The sequence below is a fragment of the Psittacula echo genome (assembly GCF_963264785.1).
Source record: "Psittacula echo genome assembly, chromosome: 1".
NCBI classification, from domain to species: Eukaryota; Metazoa; Chordata; class Aves; order Psittaciformes; family Psittacidae; genus Psittacula; species Psittacula echo.
The window spans coordinates 3,383,572-3,405,072 of record NC_137735.1 but is presented as its reverse complement, the minus strand read 5'-3'; the positions used below and the strand labels follow the sequence as shown (position 1 = coordinate 3,405,072).

Here is a 21,501-nt window from a genome sequence, read left to right as displayed (position 1 = left end):
GTGAGCAGTTCATTGAGGGTTTCCAGCTGTGTTTTAAACGCAGGGAGCGCGGGCAGGGAAGAGGCTTTGCACTGATTTCCTGGAGATTTAAGGCCCTCAGCCGGTGAGTCCCAGCACAGCGCTGCTGCAGACATCACGCTCCCATCGCCGGCTGTGGGCCCGCTCCCTGCTGAGCTGCCACCTCCTGCATCCTCCCGTCAGCATCCACCAGCTCCTCCCGCGTTCCTGGTGTCCCTCCAGCTCAGCCCAAGGAGGGGAGACTGAGATGAGCTCTTAGGCAGAAGCTCTTCCCTGTGAGGGTGCTGAGGCGCTGGCCCAGGGTGCCCAGAGAAGCTGTGGCTGCCCCATCCCTGGCAGTGTTCAAGGCCAGGTTGGACACAGGGGCTTGGAGCAAGCTGCTCCAGTGGAAGGGGTCCCTGCCCGTGGCAGGGGTTGGAACTGGAGGAGCTTTAAGGTCCCTTCAACACAAACCAGGCTGGGGTCCTATGGATGTTTCTGGTTAATATCTGAATGCCACAAGATGGCAGCAAAAAATCACCTTTCCCTGCTTCGCGTTCTGTTTGCAGGTCCCCTGACCTCATGCTATGGAGAAGTCAGCAAACACCCAAACCCCACCAAGCACAGAGCCAGGACCCACGCTTCTCATCACTTCACCATCTGCAATGGCAGCATCCACTCATTGCAAGTGCTTTTGCTGTTCGTCCATCATTCATTCGAGCACTCATCTAATACCTCCTAAGTGACTCTAAGCCTGGTTTGGACACCCAGAGACTCTTCGTTCCACCCTGCAGCATTGAGGTGCTGGAGGAGCCAGTTTGATGTGCTGAGGGGTGTTAGGCACTGCAGGTGAGGCAACCAAAGGCCAAGGGCATTACTGTGCATGGGCATTACTGTGCAGGACTTCATAGCATCATAGAATCAACCAGGTTGGAAAAGACCTTTAAGATCATCGAGTCCAACCATTACCCCAGTGCTAAATCCAGCACTAAGCCATGCAGATCAGCCCTGAGGACACCCCAGGAAAGCTGCAGCTCTCACCATGCTGGGTTTTTCCTTCTTTTTCCCAGTTTTCCATCTTCATGTGGGAAAAAAGCCTCCAATAGGGGATTTTGGGGCTCAGAAAGAGGAGGTGAAGGCTGCAGCAAGCCCTGAGCAGCCGCATATACATGGGAGCAGAGGCATATACATGAGGCAAGGCAGTGACATGGTGTGGTCACAGACAGAGGGGTTCAGACAACCACTGCAACAGAACTTTTGAGCATTTCAACAGCTCAAACAGCCCCTTCTGAAGTATTCTGCATCAAGTTCTGCATCAAGTTTTTTCTGCATCAGACTTTCTGCAAAAGTCTGCATCAAGAGGAGCGTGACCAGCAGGTCGAAGGAGGTGATCCTGCCCCTCTACTCTGCTCTCGGGAGACCTCACTTGGAGCATTGCGTGCAGTTCTGGTGTCCTCAACATCAAAAGGACATGGAACTGTTGGAACAAGTCCAGAGGAGGCCACGAGGATGATCAGGGGACTGGAGCACCTCCTGTATGGAGACAGGCTGAGAAAGTTGGGGCTGTTCAGCCTGGAGAAGAGAAGGCTGCGTGGAGACCTCAGAGCAGCTTCCAGTATCTGAAGGGGGCTACAAGGATGCTGGGGATGGACTCTTCATCAGGGACTGCAGTGACAGGACAAGGGGTAACGGGTTCAAACTGAAACAGGGGAAGTTTAGATTGGATCTAAGGAAGAAATTCTTTACTGAGAGGGTGGTGAGGCACTGGAATGGGTTGCCCAGGGAGGCTGTGAATGCTCCATCCCTGGCGGTGTTCAAGGCCAGGTTGGATGAGGCCTTGGGTGCCATGGTTTAGTGTGAGGTGTCCCTGGCCATGGCAGGGGGGTTGGAACTGGATGATCTTAAGGTCCTTTCCAACCCTAACTATTCTATGATTCTATAAGTGTTTCTTGCCACTGAGTTCCAGATCAGCAGGAAATGGGCACTCTGGGATGGATGCGCACATCCCTCCATGGCACCAGCACCTATGGGGCTTTGGAGACATATTCACCAGCACCCTGCCCTTCCCACCACTGCATTCCCAGCTTCTAATTACTGCTGGGAAATCAGAATCCATGAATCCCAGTGGAAAGGACCTCAAGGATCATCTCATCCAACCTTTCCAGGCAAAGCATCACCTACACTAGATGGCCCAGCACCCTGTGCAGCCCAGTCCTAACAGTGTGCAGCATTGGGGAGTCACCACTTCCCTGGGGAGATGATTCCAATGCTCATCCTCACTGGGAAACATTTTCCTCTTGTGTCCAGCTGGAATCTCCTCAGGAGAAACTTGTGCCCATCACCCCCCATCTTTTCCATGGGACTCCAAAGGGAGTCTCCATCTTCTTTACACCCACCCTTTAGATACAGAATAGCATTTATTAGGTCTCTTTTACCATTGCAGCACCACGTCTGCTTTGTACCAACCTTCATCCTGATGATGTTCCCAGTGGATGCTCTGGAGAGATGCTGCTGCAGGCTTTGGAGCAGGGAACGGTCACAGAGCCCTGTGGTGATGCCACCTCTCCTCATCACATGCTCAGAGTGGCCTCTGCTGCTAATTTTAAGCACCTCTTAGCAATCGATTGCTAAATTTAAAGCATCTGTGAGAAACAGGAGCCTCATGTAAAGGCTGGGTTGGTGGTGATGGAGGTAGAGGAGGGATTGTCCTGCAAGGCTGAGCTGGAGACACCACGCAAAGGAGGGTCCATAGAACTGGGTGCTAAGAGCAGGACAACACTCATGGGGTGAGTGCTGCCCATGGGGTGTCCACCAGGCCCCAGAGCTGAACGGCACAGAGGGAAACAAGCCACAGAGAGAAAACCCTGTATGAAAAGCCACGATCCAAGGACATTTGACTGTGAATGTTTGAGGTGGATCAATGGAGGGAGCACTGACATAGATCCCTCCTTAGCGAACCCAGGCACCACCATCATGTTGTCTGCACAGAGCAGAAACAGGAGCTTTGAAACCCTGATTACCAGCACAGCAGCTTGTCTGGGATATCCCATGACAAAGAAGCCACAGGAGAAAGCAACCCTTTGGCTTGTCCTGGCTCACAGCCTCATAGCCCAAAAGGTTTGGTTTCCTCCTGTGCTTCCACTCTGCAATAGATCTGCCCGCTGGGACATCAGCTCTGGCCATGGGCAGGGACACCTTCCACTAGACCAGGCTGCTCCAAGCCTCATCCAACCTGGCACGTATGGCAGCGCGTTACGAGCCATGGTGCACAGGGCCAAGAGCTTGTCGTTGGTGGCCCCTTCCAACCCAAACCATTCCATGATCCTATCACCCGGAGAAGCACGCTCGGCGTTCGCCGCGGCTGCTCAACTGGGCAGTGCCTCAGAGGCAGAAGGAGTTATCCAAAGCTGTCTCTCTCATCCCACGCAGCTCAGGGGCTCCCACCCCTGATGATCTGTGAAGTCTGTTGAGTTTCCCGACTCCTCCTCCTCAGGACACACTGGAAGTTGGTGCGGCTGCCACTGGGCTTGCGGTCTATCAAAGGAACATATGTCTTAGGAAATACGTGCCTACACAACTGGGGAGCTCTTTGGAGGAGGCAAACCCTGCACACACATACACACACATATATGCTTCAGTGACTAACACTAGAACAAGAAGCTTGTTTCAGGAAGCCTATTTGGGTCAATGGGGAATTCTGGCACTAAACTGAGGTGCGGGGCGAACACAGCACACGATGGTTTCCCATTTAACACGGTCCCGTCAGCTTTGCACTAACCAGGGCTCTGTGGTCCAGAGCACGTTGCTGGAACAGGATAGCTCCAGCTCTGAGAGATTCTGCCATTTATGGGATGGAGTTCAAGGCCAGGTTGGATGGAGCTTGGAGCAAGCTGCTCTAGTGGAAGGTGTCCCTGCCCGTGGCAGGGGGTTGGAACTGGATGATCTTAAGGTCCTTTCCAACCCAAACCATTCCATGATTCTATGATCTCAATTCATTCACCCCAAGATAATTTTCAATGATTTTTCTTGTTAATTTCCTCTTTTTCATCCATTTTATTCATAGCCACTTTTTCAAGCACCTCTGAAGGCATTTTCAAGCAGTTCTCAGCCACTGCAAGTGGTGCCACTGCCAGAGATGCCCTTCAGATGAAGACGTGCTCTCCAGATCACACAAAGAGAAGCTGAAAGGCTCATGAACAGACCTTGACAAGTATTCCTTCCCCTTGGCACTGGTGTTTACTCCTCTTGTGGTTCATCAGCACTGCATATGCCCAAAACATGGATGAGACGCTGCTTCCACTCAAGCAAAAGCAAGGACATCAACTCAATGAGCCTTCACTGCCCCTCAGTGTCCCCCAGCCTTTCCCTTTACTGCAGCAGTAGTTTAACATAAGAACGAACCTTGCTGATAAACCAAGCACATTTATACATATCTAGGCCCAATCTGAACCCAAAGGAAGAACACTGGGATACACGGTGTGTATGAGAGGTTCTGCGGTGTTACCTCCTCTCAGACACAGCAGAAACCCTTTTAGGGTGAGATGCAGCATCCCCACAGGGAAATTGAGCTTTCCAAGCTGTATCCTAAGGTCTCAACTCTTCAGGGATAACCCAGCTTCTATTTGGACTAAGCATAAATGTGGGATACCTGCATTGAGGCAGTTTCAATTGAAGGCCACGTCAGGTACTATAGGGAGGCTCCATGGAAACATATTTTTCACCCAGATGTAGTATAACCAAGCCAAGCTTTCACATCCCTTCAGAATTCCTTACTAATGGGAATGGTTTTGACCTCCCTGTGGAAACTCTTCAAGATCAGTGGCGATGCTGGACCTTCTTTTGGACCTTCTTTTCTGGAAGCAGGGGATAAAAACCTCCCCTGTTTTGGGTATTGATGTCCAAAAGACGGAGTTTCATCACAGAGGTAGTTCAAGAAGGCTGCTTCATCATTCTCCTTCTTGCCCACACTCCCACATCACTCTGCATGCTTTCTCCACTTGGACTGGCTGCCCCAATTCCAGTGTAGAGTACACTACAGCTCTATCTGCATTACCAAGGCAGTTTGGGGCTTTACTTTGCACTTAGATCTTGCGCACAGACATGAACACGCCTTCCACAATGTGATTGTGGCTGAAGGACAGTTGGAATTTGATGTTCCCTTTACGGACTGCATCATAGCTGGGCAGCTCCCAGAGAAGCTCTCCTGGTTTAGCTTCCTGAAGACAGAAGCTTAATTCCCACACATCCAAACCATGTTGTGACCCAAATCAAGCTTTAAAAAGCAGGGATGACTGGGGCACTCCCTTCAAATCCAAGATACTATCCCAGACCAGACAGGGGCACTGTCTCCGATGCCGCTTTCATCAAGGCTGTTTTATCTCTCTGCTTTGCAGCGCTGTGATTCCTTTGACCACTTCCCATGGATTGAGAGAGCCCAGAGGGAAGATAAATTCCTCCATGAAATTATAAGCAGATTTCCTGAAGCACAAAGGCCCACAGGAGCCGACAGGCAGGTGACACACGGAGTTAAAGATAGAATGAGACACATTTCTGTGCTGATCTGGACAAGGGAAATCACTGAGGCTTTAAGGTAGAATTCTTGGTGTGAACTAAGATCAAGCAGAACATCGAGTACCCATATTTACTTTAAGATTCTCCTACTCCAAACGTTCTAGGAAGGGAGAAAATTCCTATTATTATAATGAATGAAGGAGTTGCAAGTTACTGAGTGAAGTGTCCAGGAAGTATCAAAAGCACCCAGTGGTTTTATGACAACATTTATTTCAGTATAGAAGGCACTTACAATACAGAAAGAAAACAAAACGTAAACTAGGATAGGCACCAAGAGTGAAGTTAGAATTCAAATGACAAAGAAACAGTTTACCAGACAAAAGGAGCACCCTTCCCTGTTAACAATAGAGCACATGGAAAATGAAGCTATTGATGACTAACTCTTTAAACAGATAGGACTTTAATAGAAAAAGATAAAGACTGTTCTACTGAAATGAAAAAGGAATCCCTCCACAGCTGCACAAGGGACTGGGAGGTGGTGGTGGTGGTGGTCACAAACATGGGGCTTTTCAGCTCCGGCACTGCAGGAGGTCCTGGTACATCTCGATGAGGTGAGCGGCCTCTCTCTGCCCAGAAAGCACAGCACCGTGGGTAGTGGAATAGTACTTCCTGTGAGTGGCCTCCCCTGAAAACATCACCTGCATTGGCTGCAGAGGGGAAGAGAAGCAGAAAGCTCAGCAGTGCCCGTTGGAAAGCTAAAGGGAGACAAAACTTTGTGTCCTCCCACATCCCCATGACCTGATGGCAGTGCTGGTCTGCAGACCAGATGTCTGCATGTCTGCAGACCAGATGAGCGCTGGCTCCTGACATCCCAACGTGGTGCACTAAGAGCACAGCGCACCTTTACCTGTGTCTTAGAACACAGAACACTTCGGGTTGGAAGGGACCTTAAAGCTCATCCAGCTCCAACCCCTGCCACAGGCAGGGACCCCTTCCACTGGAGCAGCTTGCTCCAAGCCCCTGTGTCCAACCTGGCCTTGAACACTGCCAGGGATGGGGCAGCCACAGCTCCTCTGGGCACCCTGTGCCAGCGCCTCAGCACCCTCACAGGGAAGAGCTCCTGCCTAAGAGCTCATCTCAGTCTCCCCTCTGGCAGGTTAAAGCCGTTCCCCCTTGGCCTGCCCCTACAGGCTAATGGTTATTAAATGTAGAGATCGCAATTCCAAAGCCACATGGATGAGTAGCTCTTGATAATTTCAGAGATAAAGGAATCCCTGAGATGTTGGCATTCCAAACAATTAAAGAGGCAAAATCCTACACACATCCTTTGTCCAGATATTAAAAAACCTGGAAAACACATTATTGGAGGCCTAACCAGAGATTGTCTCTTTTGATCTCCCTCCCCGAGAACCCACCACCCAACACCATGTTACTCTTACTGCCACAGAACTGATTTGGGCCATACTTACAGTCGTTTTGGAGCTTTCAGCATAAGGCAGTGGTTTAGCAAGTTTCTCTACATCAGCCCCACTAGACCCAACTTGGGTGTAAGAGTAGGATCCCCGGAAGTATGGATTGCTGCCCCAGGAGGAGCGCAGGATCCGGCGAGGTTTCGGAATGTTTGGATTCCCTGGGTGGAAAGCAGGAGACAAGAAGTAAGATCATGTCCGGGAGAAAACACAGCAATGCCTGTGCAAGGTGTGGGTGGCATGATTTCAGTCTGATTCATTGAGAATACAACCTAGCAGAGCCTGCAGAAACCACAACTCTTTCCTATTATTAAGCATCCCTTTAACCTCAGCTGCTGTCTTCCATCGTGGGGAAGATCATTAGTCTGGTAGAGAAGTGTGCCTCCGAAGAGGAACAGAGATAAGGGTGTTAGAAAGCAAATCCTCGTTATGCAGGGGGATAGGAAAACGTGTCAGGAAGTTCTCAGAATCTGTATTATTCACTCCAATTGCTACCCACTTGCCCCCCAAATGAACCTAAAATCCAACAAACCCATTCTGTGCAATGCCCATGGCACAGAAATAAGGTTTTTGAGGCTGGAAGTGGGATTTCAAGATTGCTGTAGGATTTCTACTGCTAAGAGGATGGAGGACCTAGAGGCGAGCGAAACTTGAGGCACCAGTGGTAGGGCCGCTGTCCCCATCCCAAAGAGTACAGGAGCAACCTCACATATCCAGGCAAGGTTCAGCTACTTGGGTTGAGCCTAAGTCTTCTTCACTGAAAGGGCTGTCAAGCATTGGAACAGGCTGCCCAGGGCAGTGGTGGAGTCACTGTCCCTGGAGGTACTTAGAAGACATGAAGATGTGGCGCTTTGGGGCATGGTTTAGTGGTGCCCATGGCAGTGCTGGGGTAATGGTTGGCCTCGATGATCTTCAAGGCCTTTTCCAACCTAAATGACTGTGATTCTATGACTGTAAGAGACTGTCAGCACAAGAAATAAGAGTACTGAGATGTGTTTGCATCTTGCACAGCTCCTGTGCCTGCTTCAGAGCCTGACTGTAATGCTATGAAGATGGTCCAAATTCCCTCACAGCTTGGAGACACCCAACTGTAAAGACTCGTCAGGCACTACATCACTTACTTCTACTCCATAATTATTTAGTCATGCCTTCAATTCCTTAAAATGAGGAGCAGGTTACTCCTCTGGGTCAGCTACTGCTTTCAGGAACATCCTGTCTCAACCACAACTACGAAGTCCAAGGCTGAACCAGAGCAAAGGCACCTGGATGACTCGCCAAAGAACACTGTGTAACCACTAACCCCAGCTCAAAATAGCAGTGGCACAGACCAGCAAATAAATACACCCTGCAAACAAAACACATCCTACAACTGAATGCTGTTTCAGGAATAACAACTTAGCATAACAAAAGCTCTAAATACGCTCCCGCAAGGATCTTCAAAGCCCGGGATGGAAGTGAAAAGCCCAAGGGAGTGTGAGAACAAGGAGCTCTCAGATGTGGCAAGGAAGTAAGTTATCACGTTTTAGTTTGAAGGGCTGTGGGAAAGCCCAGGAGAACACACCATGAAAGCTGTCAGATAACACAACACCAACCAGGGATGAAGCAGTCATCCATCACATCATCGCATGACACAAAACCAACCACACAGTGATGTCTTTGCACATAAGAGGAGTCTCTGCAGTGGGCTGGTGGGGCCTCTTCTGTGGCTGGTGCCTGTTCTCATGTTTCTCTGTTAAGGAACCCAGAAGATTTTCAGTACAGGAGCCAACAAGATGTTGGTAAAAATGGGATTAACATTAGGCACTCACAGTGTTACAAACAATGAGATGAGGGCTTGTGAGCTGTAAGGCCACAGATCTGCTAAAAGACTGGTATTTGTTAACAAATGGATTTGTGGAGTCATTACCCAATCAACAGTTGTATAAATCCAGCTATCTTTAATATCTATCTATAATAAAATCAGCTCACAGATCTAAATTAGACACCCAAATCCAGTTGCCTACCTGAGAACAGGGTAAGATCCCATCAAGGCAAAGAGCGATCTGTGGTACTACACACACATAAGTGTCTCCAGCCACTAGAGAGACATTAGGGTAGCCCAGGCATCCCATGGGGCTGGTAGATGTGATGCAGAAGCTAATAGAGAGCTATTCTCCTCTAGAGAAACAGCTGGGTATGGGGAGGACAACTACTGCCTTCTAACACTTGAGCTCAGCCAACAAAGAGAGCAGAGCAAGGCTTGTAACTGCTCACAGACAGCCCATTTGATCAGATTCAGAGGACACCACTTTTCAGTTGTGAAAAGCAGCAGATGTCAGTGGTTCTTAAGTTAGAACAATCCTCAGAGCTTCCCACAGCAAAGCCAGATAATCCACAACACTGACCTGCATGTGAAATGTAAGGTCACCTCTCGGTGTGAGTCTAAAGAATGGATTTCACAGGATTTAACATCCTCTGAAGCCACAGCAAAGGCCTCCATGAGCAATGGACTAGAAGAACAGAGCTGAAGATGGGAACCCACCTGGTAATGCATTAATTCTTTAATAGAAGAAGAATAAATAAGCACCTGGGGGACTTTAGACGCAGAACACGGAAGCTACAAAAGGCAAAGTGAACGTTAAAAGGTTCATACCACCTGCTTTCATTGCTGAATATAAGGCTGTCTTTATACTTCATAGAAAAAGCTGCTTCAGAAGATGTCACAGAGCACCAAGCGAGGTGTGGAAGATCTGAACTGCCTTATGGAAGAGTCTTTCTTTCCAGTCAGCTTAGAACCCCAGGACTGGTTTCCCAACACAGCTGACTTACATGAAGGTGGGTACTGGGAAATGCTTCAAAAGCTGGGTTTGAAGACAGAAGGTTGCTCTGTGTCCCTCCCCACCATCCCCTGGCCAGACTAACCCACTCTCCCACTCCCAATGAAACAGATGAGTGGAGAAGACATTAGGTGCATGGAAAGCTTCTGGTATTTCAGCCTGCCTGGCACTTGGCCTGGGTTAGCCAAGTACTGCTTCTTCTGTGAGCCTGCTAGGAAAAACAGGAGCAAAGGCAACAGGATAAACCCAGGCACCTTAGCAAGGCCATCCTGGAAGATCTATGGAAAGGTTTTCTATAAACTAACAAGTTCTGGGGGGGGCAGAAAGTGGAACATGTTGTGTAATGGGTGCTCCAAGAACAGGTTTTCTTCTCGCAGTTTTGAGGCCACCTCTCAGTTTAGGCACTAAATGCTCCCTGCAGGGCAAGGCCCTGGGAAGTTCAGTCTGGAATTCTCCAGGGTTAGATAACCCAGGATTAGTAGAGGGCTGAGGCAGAGCCCATAGTGTTGCTGAGTCTGATGGACAGTGATCAGGTGCAGCATCAGCTGGAACAGCAACTGCAGCACATACCCATGACTCGCTGCCAACATATTTCCATCCTCGGAGGAAGAGAAGAACATCCAACACATGCAAACAATAACAACAATGAAGGAGCCCAAAAAGGAAGAAGGAGATTATGTTCCATCTGCCACAGAAAGACCCAAAGAGCCAAATTCCCTCTAATGAATCAAGATGGCTTAAAAAAACAAAGGTCTTAAGCAAGAAGAGCTGCACAAACCAAGTTGTTTATATGTTCTGGGAGACGTCAGCACTGGAACAACTTGGCCTTGAAGAGAGGAGCCTCCTGTTCTGCCTGTGTGGAGCAGTTGGGCTGCTGAGGTCAGGAGGAAAGAGGTATGTACTGACAGTGCAACGTGACGTAGGGATACCAAACACCACTGGAAACAAACAGAAGCTGCCCAGATCAAGCATTCACTGTTACATTCTGCTTGTCTGTGGGCTGCAGAAGAGCCACAGGTTCATCATCCAACACTGAATAAGCTGACACACGATTCAGTTTTGGTCACTGAGTTGAGGTTTCTGAACCTAGTGCCTGTTCTATGGATTCTGAGGGGAGTAATAAAACCTCTGTTGGCAGTAGCCAACCACGTAGGTAGTCCTTAGCTTCCAGAACCCCTTCTCTAGATCTTCACATTGCATTCAGCAAATGGTCTGTAAGGACAGAGGAAAGCTACACTTGTGAAGGCAAACTTCTTCAGTGGACAAGAAGTAAGGCTGGAAACCCACCGAGTGTTGAGATTTGGTTAACACGAGGCAGCAGGCAGATATAAATAGCTTAATCACAGGACTCGTCTCTAGAATAGCTTAAAATACATCTAATCGTGGAGGATGCTGCTCTTATAATTGCTCATAACCATGTGTAAGTTCAAAGTCCTTATTTCCAGGCTGAGTCAACCACTGTTTCTTTCAGCATTGCTACCTGACAGTTGTGTTTGTACAGTGCCTTCCATAAGGGGACCTCAAAGACTCTATAGATACAAAAAGCCCTTTCCATGGGAAGCTGTGCAACTCTAGAGCAGTGACTGGAGGCAAACTAAGGCCCAGCATTACTACTTTTAGTGATTTCATCTTGCATTTTCTCAGTATAAGACACCTAAGATCTGCCTTGCTCCAACTGCTGCCTTTAATGTGATGTGTGCCCAGTAGAGTGTGAAACCTGTGAAGTCCAGAAGGTTTAAGTGAGGTAACCGGAATGTGGGAACTCTTAAGATCAATGGATTCTTTGAGATTCAGGCCACAGAGATTTCCATATAGCCCCGGGTTCAATGGAAGTCAGGGATGTGATTCAACCACCACATCTCAGCTGATCTAAACAGGTTCAACTCCGCTGGCTCTGAAAGTGCTGCTTTCCACCCCTGAGATCAGCCCTCGGAAGTACTGAGCCTGACAGCTCCAGCTGCTGAAGAGTTACTTGTGATTAAATAGAGCAGAGGATGTGGAATCTTCAAGCACTTCTGCCCCCCATTTCCTGAGCTGGTTATCAGCCCCTCTATAAATAGCTTTCAGGCACACCCGAGCAGGAGGGATGCTGGAAGCAACAAACACAGCCCATTCAAAGGGATACAGAATGCCAAAGAACTAAAAATGACTTGTGTGCATTTCCTTCCTAGCGGCTATTCAACACCCCAGCCCCATCTCCCTCCCTTCTCCACTCACCACAGGAACCAGAGCATGGCTGACCTGTGAATTTACGTAGCATTTCGGTGCAGGTTTCTGCCACAGTTTCATCATCACACTTCTCCATGATCAGTGCCTCCTCTCCACAGATCCAGCCACTCAGGACATGGCCATACCTCTCCGGTGGGTAGAGTACATCGAAGCTGCAGATCTTCTTGTACCACAGCTCCTCAGGGTAAGTCAAGCTCTCACTCTCCGCCTCATCTTCCCAGACAAACTGGATACTGTTGCATTCAGAGCTCCAGAAAGGCTCTTCAAACTCCAGGAATATCTTGTCAGTCGTATTGATTCCCAGTTTCTCAATGGCCATCACCTTCTCCTCGGGCAAGCGGGGATGGAACAGGCTTTCATGGCGCTTCTTCAAGACTCCCAGGGACACGGTCACAATGACGTGGTCAGCTGGGATGAACTCACAGTCCTCGCACTCTACGAAGACATTGGAGCCCTTGTCCTCCTCGGGGAGGTCACTGTTGTGGTCAGCCACCCTCTCGATCTCCTTGCTGACCGACTGGTTCCAGTGGATGCACTTGACTGGCTTGCGGAGCTGAATGACAGACTCAGGGATGGAGCGGGCCAGGAGCTCCACGATTTTAATGAAACCACACGGAATGATGTGATGAGCTCCAGGGATTTCGGTCCATTCCCCAAATTCACTGAGCGACACTTCATCCATGCTGTGGGAGCTGCTCTCACAACTCTCTACCTGAGGGAGAAGCAACACAAAAGCAACGTTGCCACAGAGCAACTCATTTTGCCTCAGCGCAGCATCGCAAGGACACAGAGTCGCTGCTGGGAGTCCTGAATCCCACTCTTAAATCGCATTATTTTTGCTATTAAAGGAGTGTTTGGCCGTAGGACCTGACACAATCAATCCTTAGCCTTCTTTTCAACCAGAGAAAGCATTTTGTCATGGTAAGAAGCTGCATCAGCTTTGGCTGCATTGGCCAAGGTTGCATCACCCAGAGTTCACAGATGACGTCTTTGCTTCTGCACGATTTGTGGTTAAAGCTCTGACTGGTTTCTATCATCTAAACCCCAATTCACCGGCCACAGACTGGCCCCTTGGTGCTCCTACAACACAAGCTGGATGGAGCTGTGTTAATCAGATGCTTTTTCCAATGTTAATAAATGCTCCCATGAGGAGCCATGAAAAACTTTTGGCAGCTATTCCTGCTGTCTGCAGCTTTCAGCACGCTGTCATACAGCAATCAGCAAGCTAACAAGCTGCCAGAGGCGAGAGGACCCAACACAGAAGGAACTGAAGGAGACAGAAAAGGGAAATGCCAAGATCCAAGAGACTTGTGTTTGATTCACTTGATGTGATTACCAAAGCTTTAGATTCAGGACTTGCTGGTTAATGTTTGCAGGAGTATCAGGCATAGCTGCAGCTTCCAACAATCCCTGGAACAAAGGCAGGATGTTTGGCCTGTCCTGTGATAAGTTTCTAATGATAATACTGATGCATGGGACACAGTGATCTTAAAATCTTCAAATCACCGGAGTCACGACGATTCGCACGCTCCAATTCTTTTAAGCATTTTAGGCTTAAATTACATTACATTACATTACATTACAATTCCTTGCCTTCCCATTTGGCCAGTTTTCCAGGCCTTTCCACACTTTAATGACCATGCTTTGGAAGCCTGGCAAGCTTAGACCCCTCTCCCTGTGGAGCATCTTGGTGCAGGGCAGGAATCTCTGTGCTGGGCTAAGCAAACAAGTCAGAGCTGTTCCCAGGAGTTCACAGGCTGTGACTGTACTGACAAACAGAGGCTGCCCCTTCCTGGTTGTTGCCCCATGACTCCAGGCACAACTCTTGGGCCACATCCCTTCTTGAAGACCTATGCCACCCCATCTGATGGCTGAGCAAGCACTCACAGCACTCACCCAAGGTCATTTTGGTTGGTCCACAGTACAAACCCTGCACCCTGGGTCATGCAACAGGCCACTCATCCCGCCTGGATGCTCCAACAGGACACTCCACATGCTGAACACAACAAACAGTGGTTGCTATTTGATTCTTTCAACCACAAAGGACAAAAGCCGGGAAGAAAATCAGGGAACTACCAAGACCATGCTTTGCCTGAGACATCAGTTAATCCTCACTCTCTCAGCAGCTCCAATCTGATAGTCTTAAGCACCAGAAGCTTTGTTGTTCTCAGGTATTTACACATGAGAAGGGGTTTATCAGGCTTGCAAAAAGTCTCTGGCTGTGGCAACCTGTAGCAACCACAGAAGAAGCCACCAGGAAAACCAGAGCTGTTTTCATCTGCATGGGTGATGTTCCATGGATAACACAATCACTAGTCTACGTGGCAGCAGTGGAGACACCCAAGCGCTTGGGTTAGACACTGAGATATCAGAACAGCACTCAGGATGCCTGAGTTCAAATCTCAGCTTTATCACAACCCCCTGTGAGGCTCTTTAGATCTTTCTCTTTATTTCAGCTTCCTACCTGTATGTAGTGAGTATCATACACTTCCCCACATCACACACATGCTCCTTGCCTCCCCTGCCTCATTTCATAAGACTTTAAGTCATTATAATTGAAATAGGAATGACGGTTACACTTTACTTGTGGAATGCTTGATTGGAGCATTAAGTCTTCATCCCACAGGGATCTCATTTAGGCCAAAGCATCAAGGAGATAAAAAGAACTAGGGAAGCTGTGAGGAAAAATGATTACGACATGGGTTGATACAACTGACCTTTGATTTTATTGCTTTACCTTCAAAATGCTTTCTAGGGATTCCTTCAGCAAATTACCAGTATCAATGTTACATTTCTTCTGGCCTCTGAGATATGGATAGATGTGGAAGGGAATGAAAAACACTCATGAAGGACTATGGGGTCCCTGATGTAAGGCACAAGACATTACTAAAAGAACCTGACAGTCAAGTAGTTTCAGGAAGTAAGAAAACATTAAATCACACCAGAAAATTTAACAGGGCCTAGGAAAGTCTCTTCTAGGTAGAAAGCTGGAAGATTAAGGTAAGAAGATAAAAGAATAATGGCATTTCTTGCAGGCCACTTTGGATATGCCTCATGAGGAAAAGTCCATATAAACACAAGCCGCCCCAGCTGCAAGAGATGAATGCGATTCCCCAGTGATGGGCAAGGCTTAGCAAGGTGTCTGAGGTTCAAGAACTGTCTGTTCTTAGTTAAAACAAAGCATGCACACACACACACCTTAAGGTACTGCTGGATCATGGCTAGCTTCAGCCTCTTGATGGCCTCTGTGTCATCCGGGTCGGCCTTGACGCGCTTGCGCACTACGTCCCGTGTGAAGACACCCACACTGTTCTGGCTCTCAGCGTTGACTGGTTTACCTCGCTGGAAGAACTCCTGAGTCAGGTTATAGACCTGCCAGAGACAGGGCACAAAGATGGACAACGTGATTGACAGCAGAACCCAAGCAGGATGCTTTTTCCTCCATCCAAACCCAGCACATTCATCACCTTCTCTTGCCAGCTCTAATAGCGCACTCTTGCCCCAACACCATGTCAAGCTGCACCCACAGCTATGGTGATAAGAAGGCAGGAAGCAACATTTCCCTGCAGGCAAAGATAACCACCCTTACTCACCTGCAATAGCTGAGTTGCTATTATTAAGTTACTATTAACTTACTATGAGTTAGTTTTTAACTCAAGCATGTCCATCCTATCACTTGCAGAACACCAACTGAGGCCTTCATTCCATTCCCAGTAGCTAAACCATGTTGTTCAACTAAACGTTTAGATGCTGCAGTTGCATTTGCAAGGCAAGTAAGTGCAGACTGCAGAGCAGCTCTGCAGAACAGCTTTGGGTTTGCTCTGTGTGATTCTGGGCTCTGCTGAACAGTATCACAGCCACCAGTCTCCATCCAAAGCCTACTGGAGTGAACTCAAGCAGTAGGAGCCATGTGCTTCCTCGCATCTGACAATGAAGCACCAGCTCTTCTCACACCTCAATGTCTCAGATGCAACCCTAGCCCACCCATTTGACTGCTCTAACCTGGCACCAGCCCTTCCACCCTCTCCGTTATTTAGGCATAATGCCCATGAACCCATGAGGAATTCAGTTTTATAGCCGCTTTTCTCTTGTCCACTGAAAATTAAGAAGCAACCCACTCAGGCTTAGCAAAGGAATGATGTATGCATGCAGGTTTTACTTGTTGAGTAAAAGACAGGTATAGATCCATGGAACACAATGACATGTCCCACCAGCCTGAAAAGGGCCCACAAGGAAAATCCCCTTCTAAGAAATCAATGCTCTTCGAAGATCTTCCTGACATATTTTTAACCCCAGTTTTCCACCCTAAAAGCTACTTAAAAGCAAGAAAACCACCATCCACGTTGGCCATCTGCTTGTGGCTGTCTGAAGTAATCACTATTTCTGCCTGTGATATCATCAGAAGAGCCTGAGATGGAATCACGGCCTTTCATTTCCATGGAAAAACTCTGAGGAATCTTTTAACACAGGAAAGCTTTTAACAGATGCCTCTCAGAAGCACAACTCATGCCACTAGTGACCAGAATGAGTCAACTTCTCACTTATATCATGGCACTCGGGTGCACAGTGCTCTTTGTACAAAGAGAGAGGCAATATCCCTGCTTGGTGAGTTTCCTATCAAAGATGGTTTGATTACAGCTTATGATCCTTTCTGTGGAGACAGATTAGTTGGACATACTGAGCTCAACTCAAAAGCAGATGCCCGGTAGGAAGCTGTGAGAGCCTCTCCTTCAAATGGGCTTCCCATTCTCTGCTGATAGGGATAATCCACCATGGGTTAGTTTCTTCCTGCTCTGATGCTTCCCAGAAGCTTGATTTTCTCTTGGGTTTTAGCCATAACGTGAATTTGAGGAGGCAAAAGAGAGGGATGATGAGGAAAGGAGGTGGTGAGGAAAAATGCATGGCAGTGGTAGGAGTAAGAGGAAGCAGGTCTGTAAGGGAAGGAGGAAGGTGAGTAGAAAGGGACAAGTAAAGGATGAAGAGGAAGCTGAAGAAGAAAATAAGTGAAAGAATGAAAATAAAAGGGGAAAACTACAAACCAGGTAAGTAATCACAAGGAAAATGAACAGAAGTGGTGAACAGGATTGCAGGCACTGACTGGGACACAGCCTTTCCAAGGAGATTTCCAGACAAGAAAGGTGGAGACCAATGCCCTACATGAAAGGAAGGCCTTCAGCAAAGGAAAGGATATAGAACCTTCTCTGCTTCCCAATACCAAGAGCTCTTTGGCAATTTTAATATCTCACAGTTCTCAGGTCCACCAATTTCTGAGGCTCAAAGCACTTGCTGAAGGCATAAGATGCATAGACACTTGCATCAGCACAATGCAGCTCAGCTTCCATAAGCCGATTGCATGCTATAAGCAGATAACAAATTCACAAGACAAGCAAAGCTGTGTTAAAATCCAGCTCCCATTTGGCAAAAGGTAAAGTGAGCCTTTTGGTTTTATTAACCACTGTATTCTTCATTGCCCAACAGAGAAAAGAGCAGAAACGCAGGGTGATCCATGCTGTAAACATCAGGTGAAGTCTTTCCTGCACATCTCATCCCATTGATCAGACAGCAGGTAAGTATAACCACCATTAGGATTTAGTATTTTCTCTTGGAATCCCTATCACTTCGTTACTTTTCTCTTCTTGGGGGTGCTGAACCATCTGATGAAGAACAGAAGGCAGAGTTGTTGTAGGCAAGAAGCAGAAGGAGAAACAACAGCAAGTCCTACATTAAGAGATACATTGGCATAATGAAAGAATCAAAAAGACACTCAATATATATTAATATACACACGCAGCAAACACATCCTATGTAAGAAACTGGGGGAAAGGTTCACTAGAAGCCTTCATTTAAGGTCGATTTCCAATGAAGCAGGAGCAGAATTGCCCTGTCTGGAGCTGGAGTTACCTACACTTTCCTTCCCTAGGTGGGAAACTGCTCACGTAACAGAAACCATCATCACGCCAATGGACCATCTCTGAAGTCACTGGAAACAGCATTTGCGAGATCTGAAAACACATTCTCCTGCCATCATTTCATCATGATGTGATGACAGAAGGGATCCCAAGAGTGTTCCAGTGGGCTTTATCTCAACAATCCTGCTGAAAGTAGCATTGAGAATGACCTGAAAGATTGTGCTGATCTTCCAGTTAACCCTGCAAATACCCATGCATCCAAACTGTGCCCATCAGCAAGGAGACCTACACCATGTACAGCCCTGACTCATCTCCCTTTTCTAGTATCACAGACCTGATACCAGAAGGAAGGAAAGAAAGGGCAGACTCCATCATCTCCCAACTGCCACCACTGGCAAACACATCCAAGCACAATGACCTGATTGCTTCTCACCCTAAAGCTCCTCTGGGTTTGGGCAGAACAACTGGCCTTAGAAGCCTCTCTGCAAGAACTACCAGCAGAAGCAAAAGACACAGAACATCTCAGGTGACTACTCATTCCAAGCAGATTTCCTTCCCTAATTCTGAGGGTTCACATACAACCCTACAGGGAAAAGGGACTGAAGGTCAGAAATTCAAAGGAGTTAATCGCATCCTTCATCTCCTTTCTGGCCAACTTTGGGGCATCCCACAACCAGGCTCTCTGCAGAGAACCTGGGTTCCACTAACAATATCCTCTCTGTTACCTACAGGCTTCCACCTACAATGTTTTTACTAGATACGTGCTCCCCCACCATGGGACGAGGCAGGCTTTTAGGAAGAGCAAATCTAAATAAAGCAGTTTCTCAGCCCCGAAGGAGGTCAGGAAAGCACATCCCAATGCACACTCCTTCCTGTCAGCGCCGCTGACAATCCACAGCATTGTCTTTTTCACACTTGGCTTTAAAACTGCAGTGACTTAATCCCCGGTCAGTACAAAAACCCTGTTGGAGATAGGTCCATGCTGTTACCAGGCCAGACATCTGTCAGTGCAATAGAGGGACAGGGAAGGAACAGTGACACTCGGTGGCCCTTTGGTCCTGCTTTCTATGATAACACAAGGCGCTGGAGCTTAATTGGGGATGGCACAAAGCCCAGCACAGGGTGGGGGTGAGAAGGGTGGAAAACTTTGTCATTCTTTGGCTGCATCCCTGCCCCAGAAGCTGTGCAGCACACAGGAGAAAGCTGATTGTTCAAGGGAGGGTTCCTGTGAAGCAGGGCTTTAGGGAGCACATCCTTACTGGAAAGCCCAAGTACAAATAGGCAGGTTTTCTGTATCAGGCTGGCTGATGGACTGTGACATTCCTGGGTAGGCAAAGCAGGGGCATTTTTCAGTGCATTTAACTTACCAAGCTCACCGCTTCCCTCCCACACTTCACTAATACCTGGGAGTTGGCTTTAAATACCTCTTTGGAGGGAGACGTGAGGACTTAGCAGGGACAAAAGAGCAACCCTGAGATGGATCATCCCTATTCACATTTTCCCAGTAGTTATATGCACACACAGACACTGATGTCCATGCAGATGTTACCCTCAAAGATAACATTTCCATCACTTTGAGGGTTGTGCAGATGTGGTGTAAGCAGGCAGAAGGCCAAATCCTCCCCCAGCCCCAGAATGGTTTGGGTTGGAAGGGACCTTAAATCCCATCCAGTTCCAACCCCTGCCACGGGCAGGGACACCTTCCACTGGAGCAGCTTGCTCAAAGCCCCTGTGTCCAACCTGGCCTTGAACACTGCCAGGGATGGGGCAGCCACAGCTTCTCTGAGCATTCCCCCGGTTATCCCAGCAGGAGTGATGAGGAACGTGGGAAGATTATGAATACATGGCATGGATGTCACTGTGGAACCTTCCAGTGCTGGTGCCCCCTTTCTTTGGGAGACTAACTAAATGAACTGATGGGGACCCTGATCAGTGCCAGCCCCACACAGTACACAGCCTAAGGATCGTCTTAAAACAGCAGTGGATGGAGAGCTGTCCTGCCAACAGAAGGCTCAATGCTGTTTCTCATAGTGCATCACTTGCCAATGTGTGGTTGGAAACCCAGGTAGCAGCTCTGCAGGACTGAAGACCTTCCTTACAGGCACTGCTCAGTTTGCTGGTGCTCTCATATGGAAGAGGAATAGTCACCTTATACACAAGCTCTTGATAGAACTTGAGTGACTTCAATGCAGTGCAACAGCCTCTTGTAGGGCACTTCCTGCTACAGAAAAGAAGAGCTGAACACTTATACTGCTCAGCTTCCATGTAACCAAATAAAGGCTCCTGTGAGGCATCCCTACAGCTATTAACATTCAGGCTACTGCAAACAAAAAGAAGCCAAACTTGAAGTAGAAGAAGCAGCCAAAAAAGATTGGACACATGCCTGGAAAAAGCACAAGGACTCCAAATGAACTAGTGAGGCAAAGAGATGGAGGTACTGGGGAGCTCTGCCTTTCACACCAGGAAAACTCAGCACACAGAGACCTCTCCTTGGCTCCAGCATCAGCAACTCCACGTAGCCAAGTGAAACACTCAAGGGAGACTCTCTTCACTTGGCACTCACTGCATGTGGTGTCCAGATGACAAAATAACTGGGGCTAGAAACAGACTGAAGACTAAATTCCTACTGTTACTGCCCAGCACCCATTTCATCACCAGTTAAAGAAAGGGCATCGGCCAGCTAGGGTGAAATGATGGAATGGACTCAATGAAAATGCAAGAAGAAATGCTGTGGAAGTGGGGGACAACAAAACACAAACCAAAAATGCACCAGGCAGACTCAGCCTGTGTAAAGAGGAACATTCCCTGCACTTTATGCCAGAGGAAAATGTCCCCAAAGCCACACGTGCCTGCAGCACATGCTCCCGACAAGTACCCATGGGGTACTACTGCTTCATACAGTCATTTTGAACTGGAGATGTTCAGGAGATCATGTAGCTCACCTTAATCCCCACTTCTCCTGCGCAGCACAGGGAAGAAACTACCACCATCTGTTTCAATCAATAAAGATGGTCCAATCTGACACCTCAAAGAGGCTGCGACAAGAAGCTCAACTGCCCTTGCAACCAGCACACTTGGAAGGAAGACAGTGAAAGCACCTCCTAACAACTACAGTTAGGAATTGGCTGATGTCTTCTTCTTAGCTTAAGCTGTCCCTTACATATTTTTATGACAGAGAGTTAGCTGTAGACATCTTTACAACCTATAAATGTGAAAGCCTTTTCTATCTCTCCTAGTGATAAAGATAACCAATGATAAGCTAATAGTGTGTTGCATAAAGAAGATTAACTTTTAATGTGGTGTTCCCTCCTGTCACTGGCTGCCTCCTTTTCTCTTGCTTTAAAAGAAAGGGTAGATTTACCAAATTCATATTTTCTCAAACACTGGGCACCTTGTTATAGCCTTTATCTCATCAGTTGTATCTCAAAGCTACTTAGCTCTCATCTCTGTGTCCCCATTTCAGTCTGCTTGCTTTTGCTGGAGATTTTCCTACCCTCTTTGAGGCAGGATGCTCACCAAGCAGTGCATGCAGCTTGGTGGTGTTCCATTTACATAAATAATGCTGCCCAC

General features: G+C 47.9%; 1 protein-coding gene across 1 annotated transcript in view; it reads right to left on the bottom strand.

Annotated features, from left to right (window-relative positions):
• Positions 1–5,840: 5,840 nt before the first annotated feature.
• Positions 5,841–21,501, bottom strand: part of SMOX (spermine oxidase) — a 52,926-nt gene continuing 37,265 nt past the window's right edge. The window contains exons 4-7 of the mRNA XM_080632346.1: positions 15,221–15,394; positions 12,035–12,734; positions 6,978–7,138; positions 5,841–6,215 (exon numbers count right to left, since the gene is read on the bottom strand). Coding sequence (XP_080488472.1) covers positions 6,078–6,215; positions 6,978–7,138; positions 12,035–12,734; positions 15,221–15,394 — 1,173 coding nt within the window. The 3' untranslated portion in view covers positions 5,841–6,077. The remainder of the gene's footprint in view (positions 6,216–6,977; positions 7,139–12,034; positions 12,735–15,220; positions 15,395–21,501) is intronic.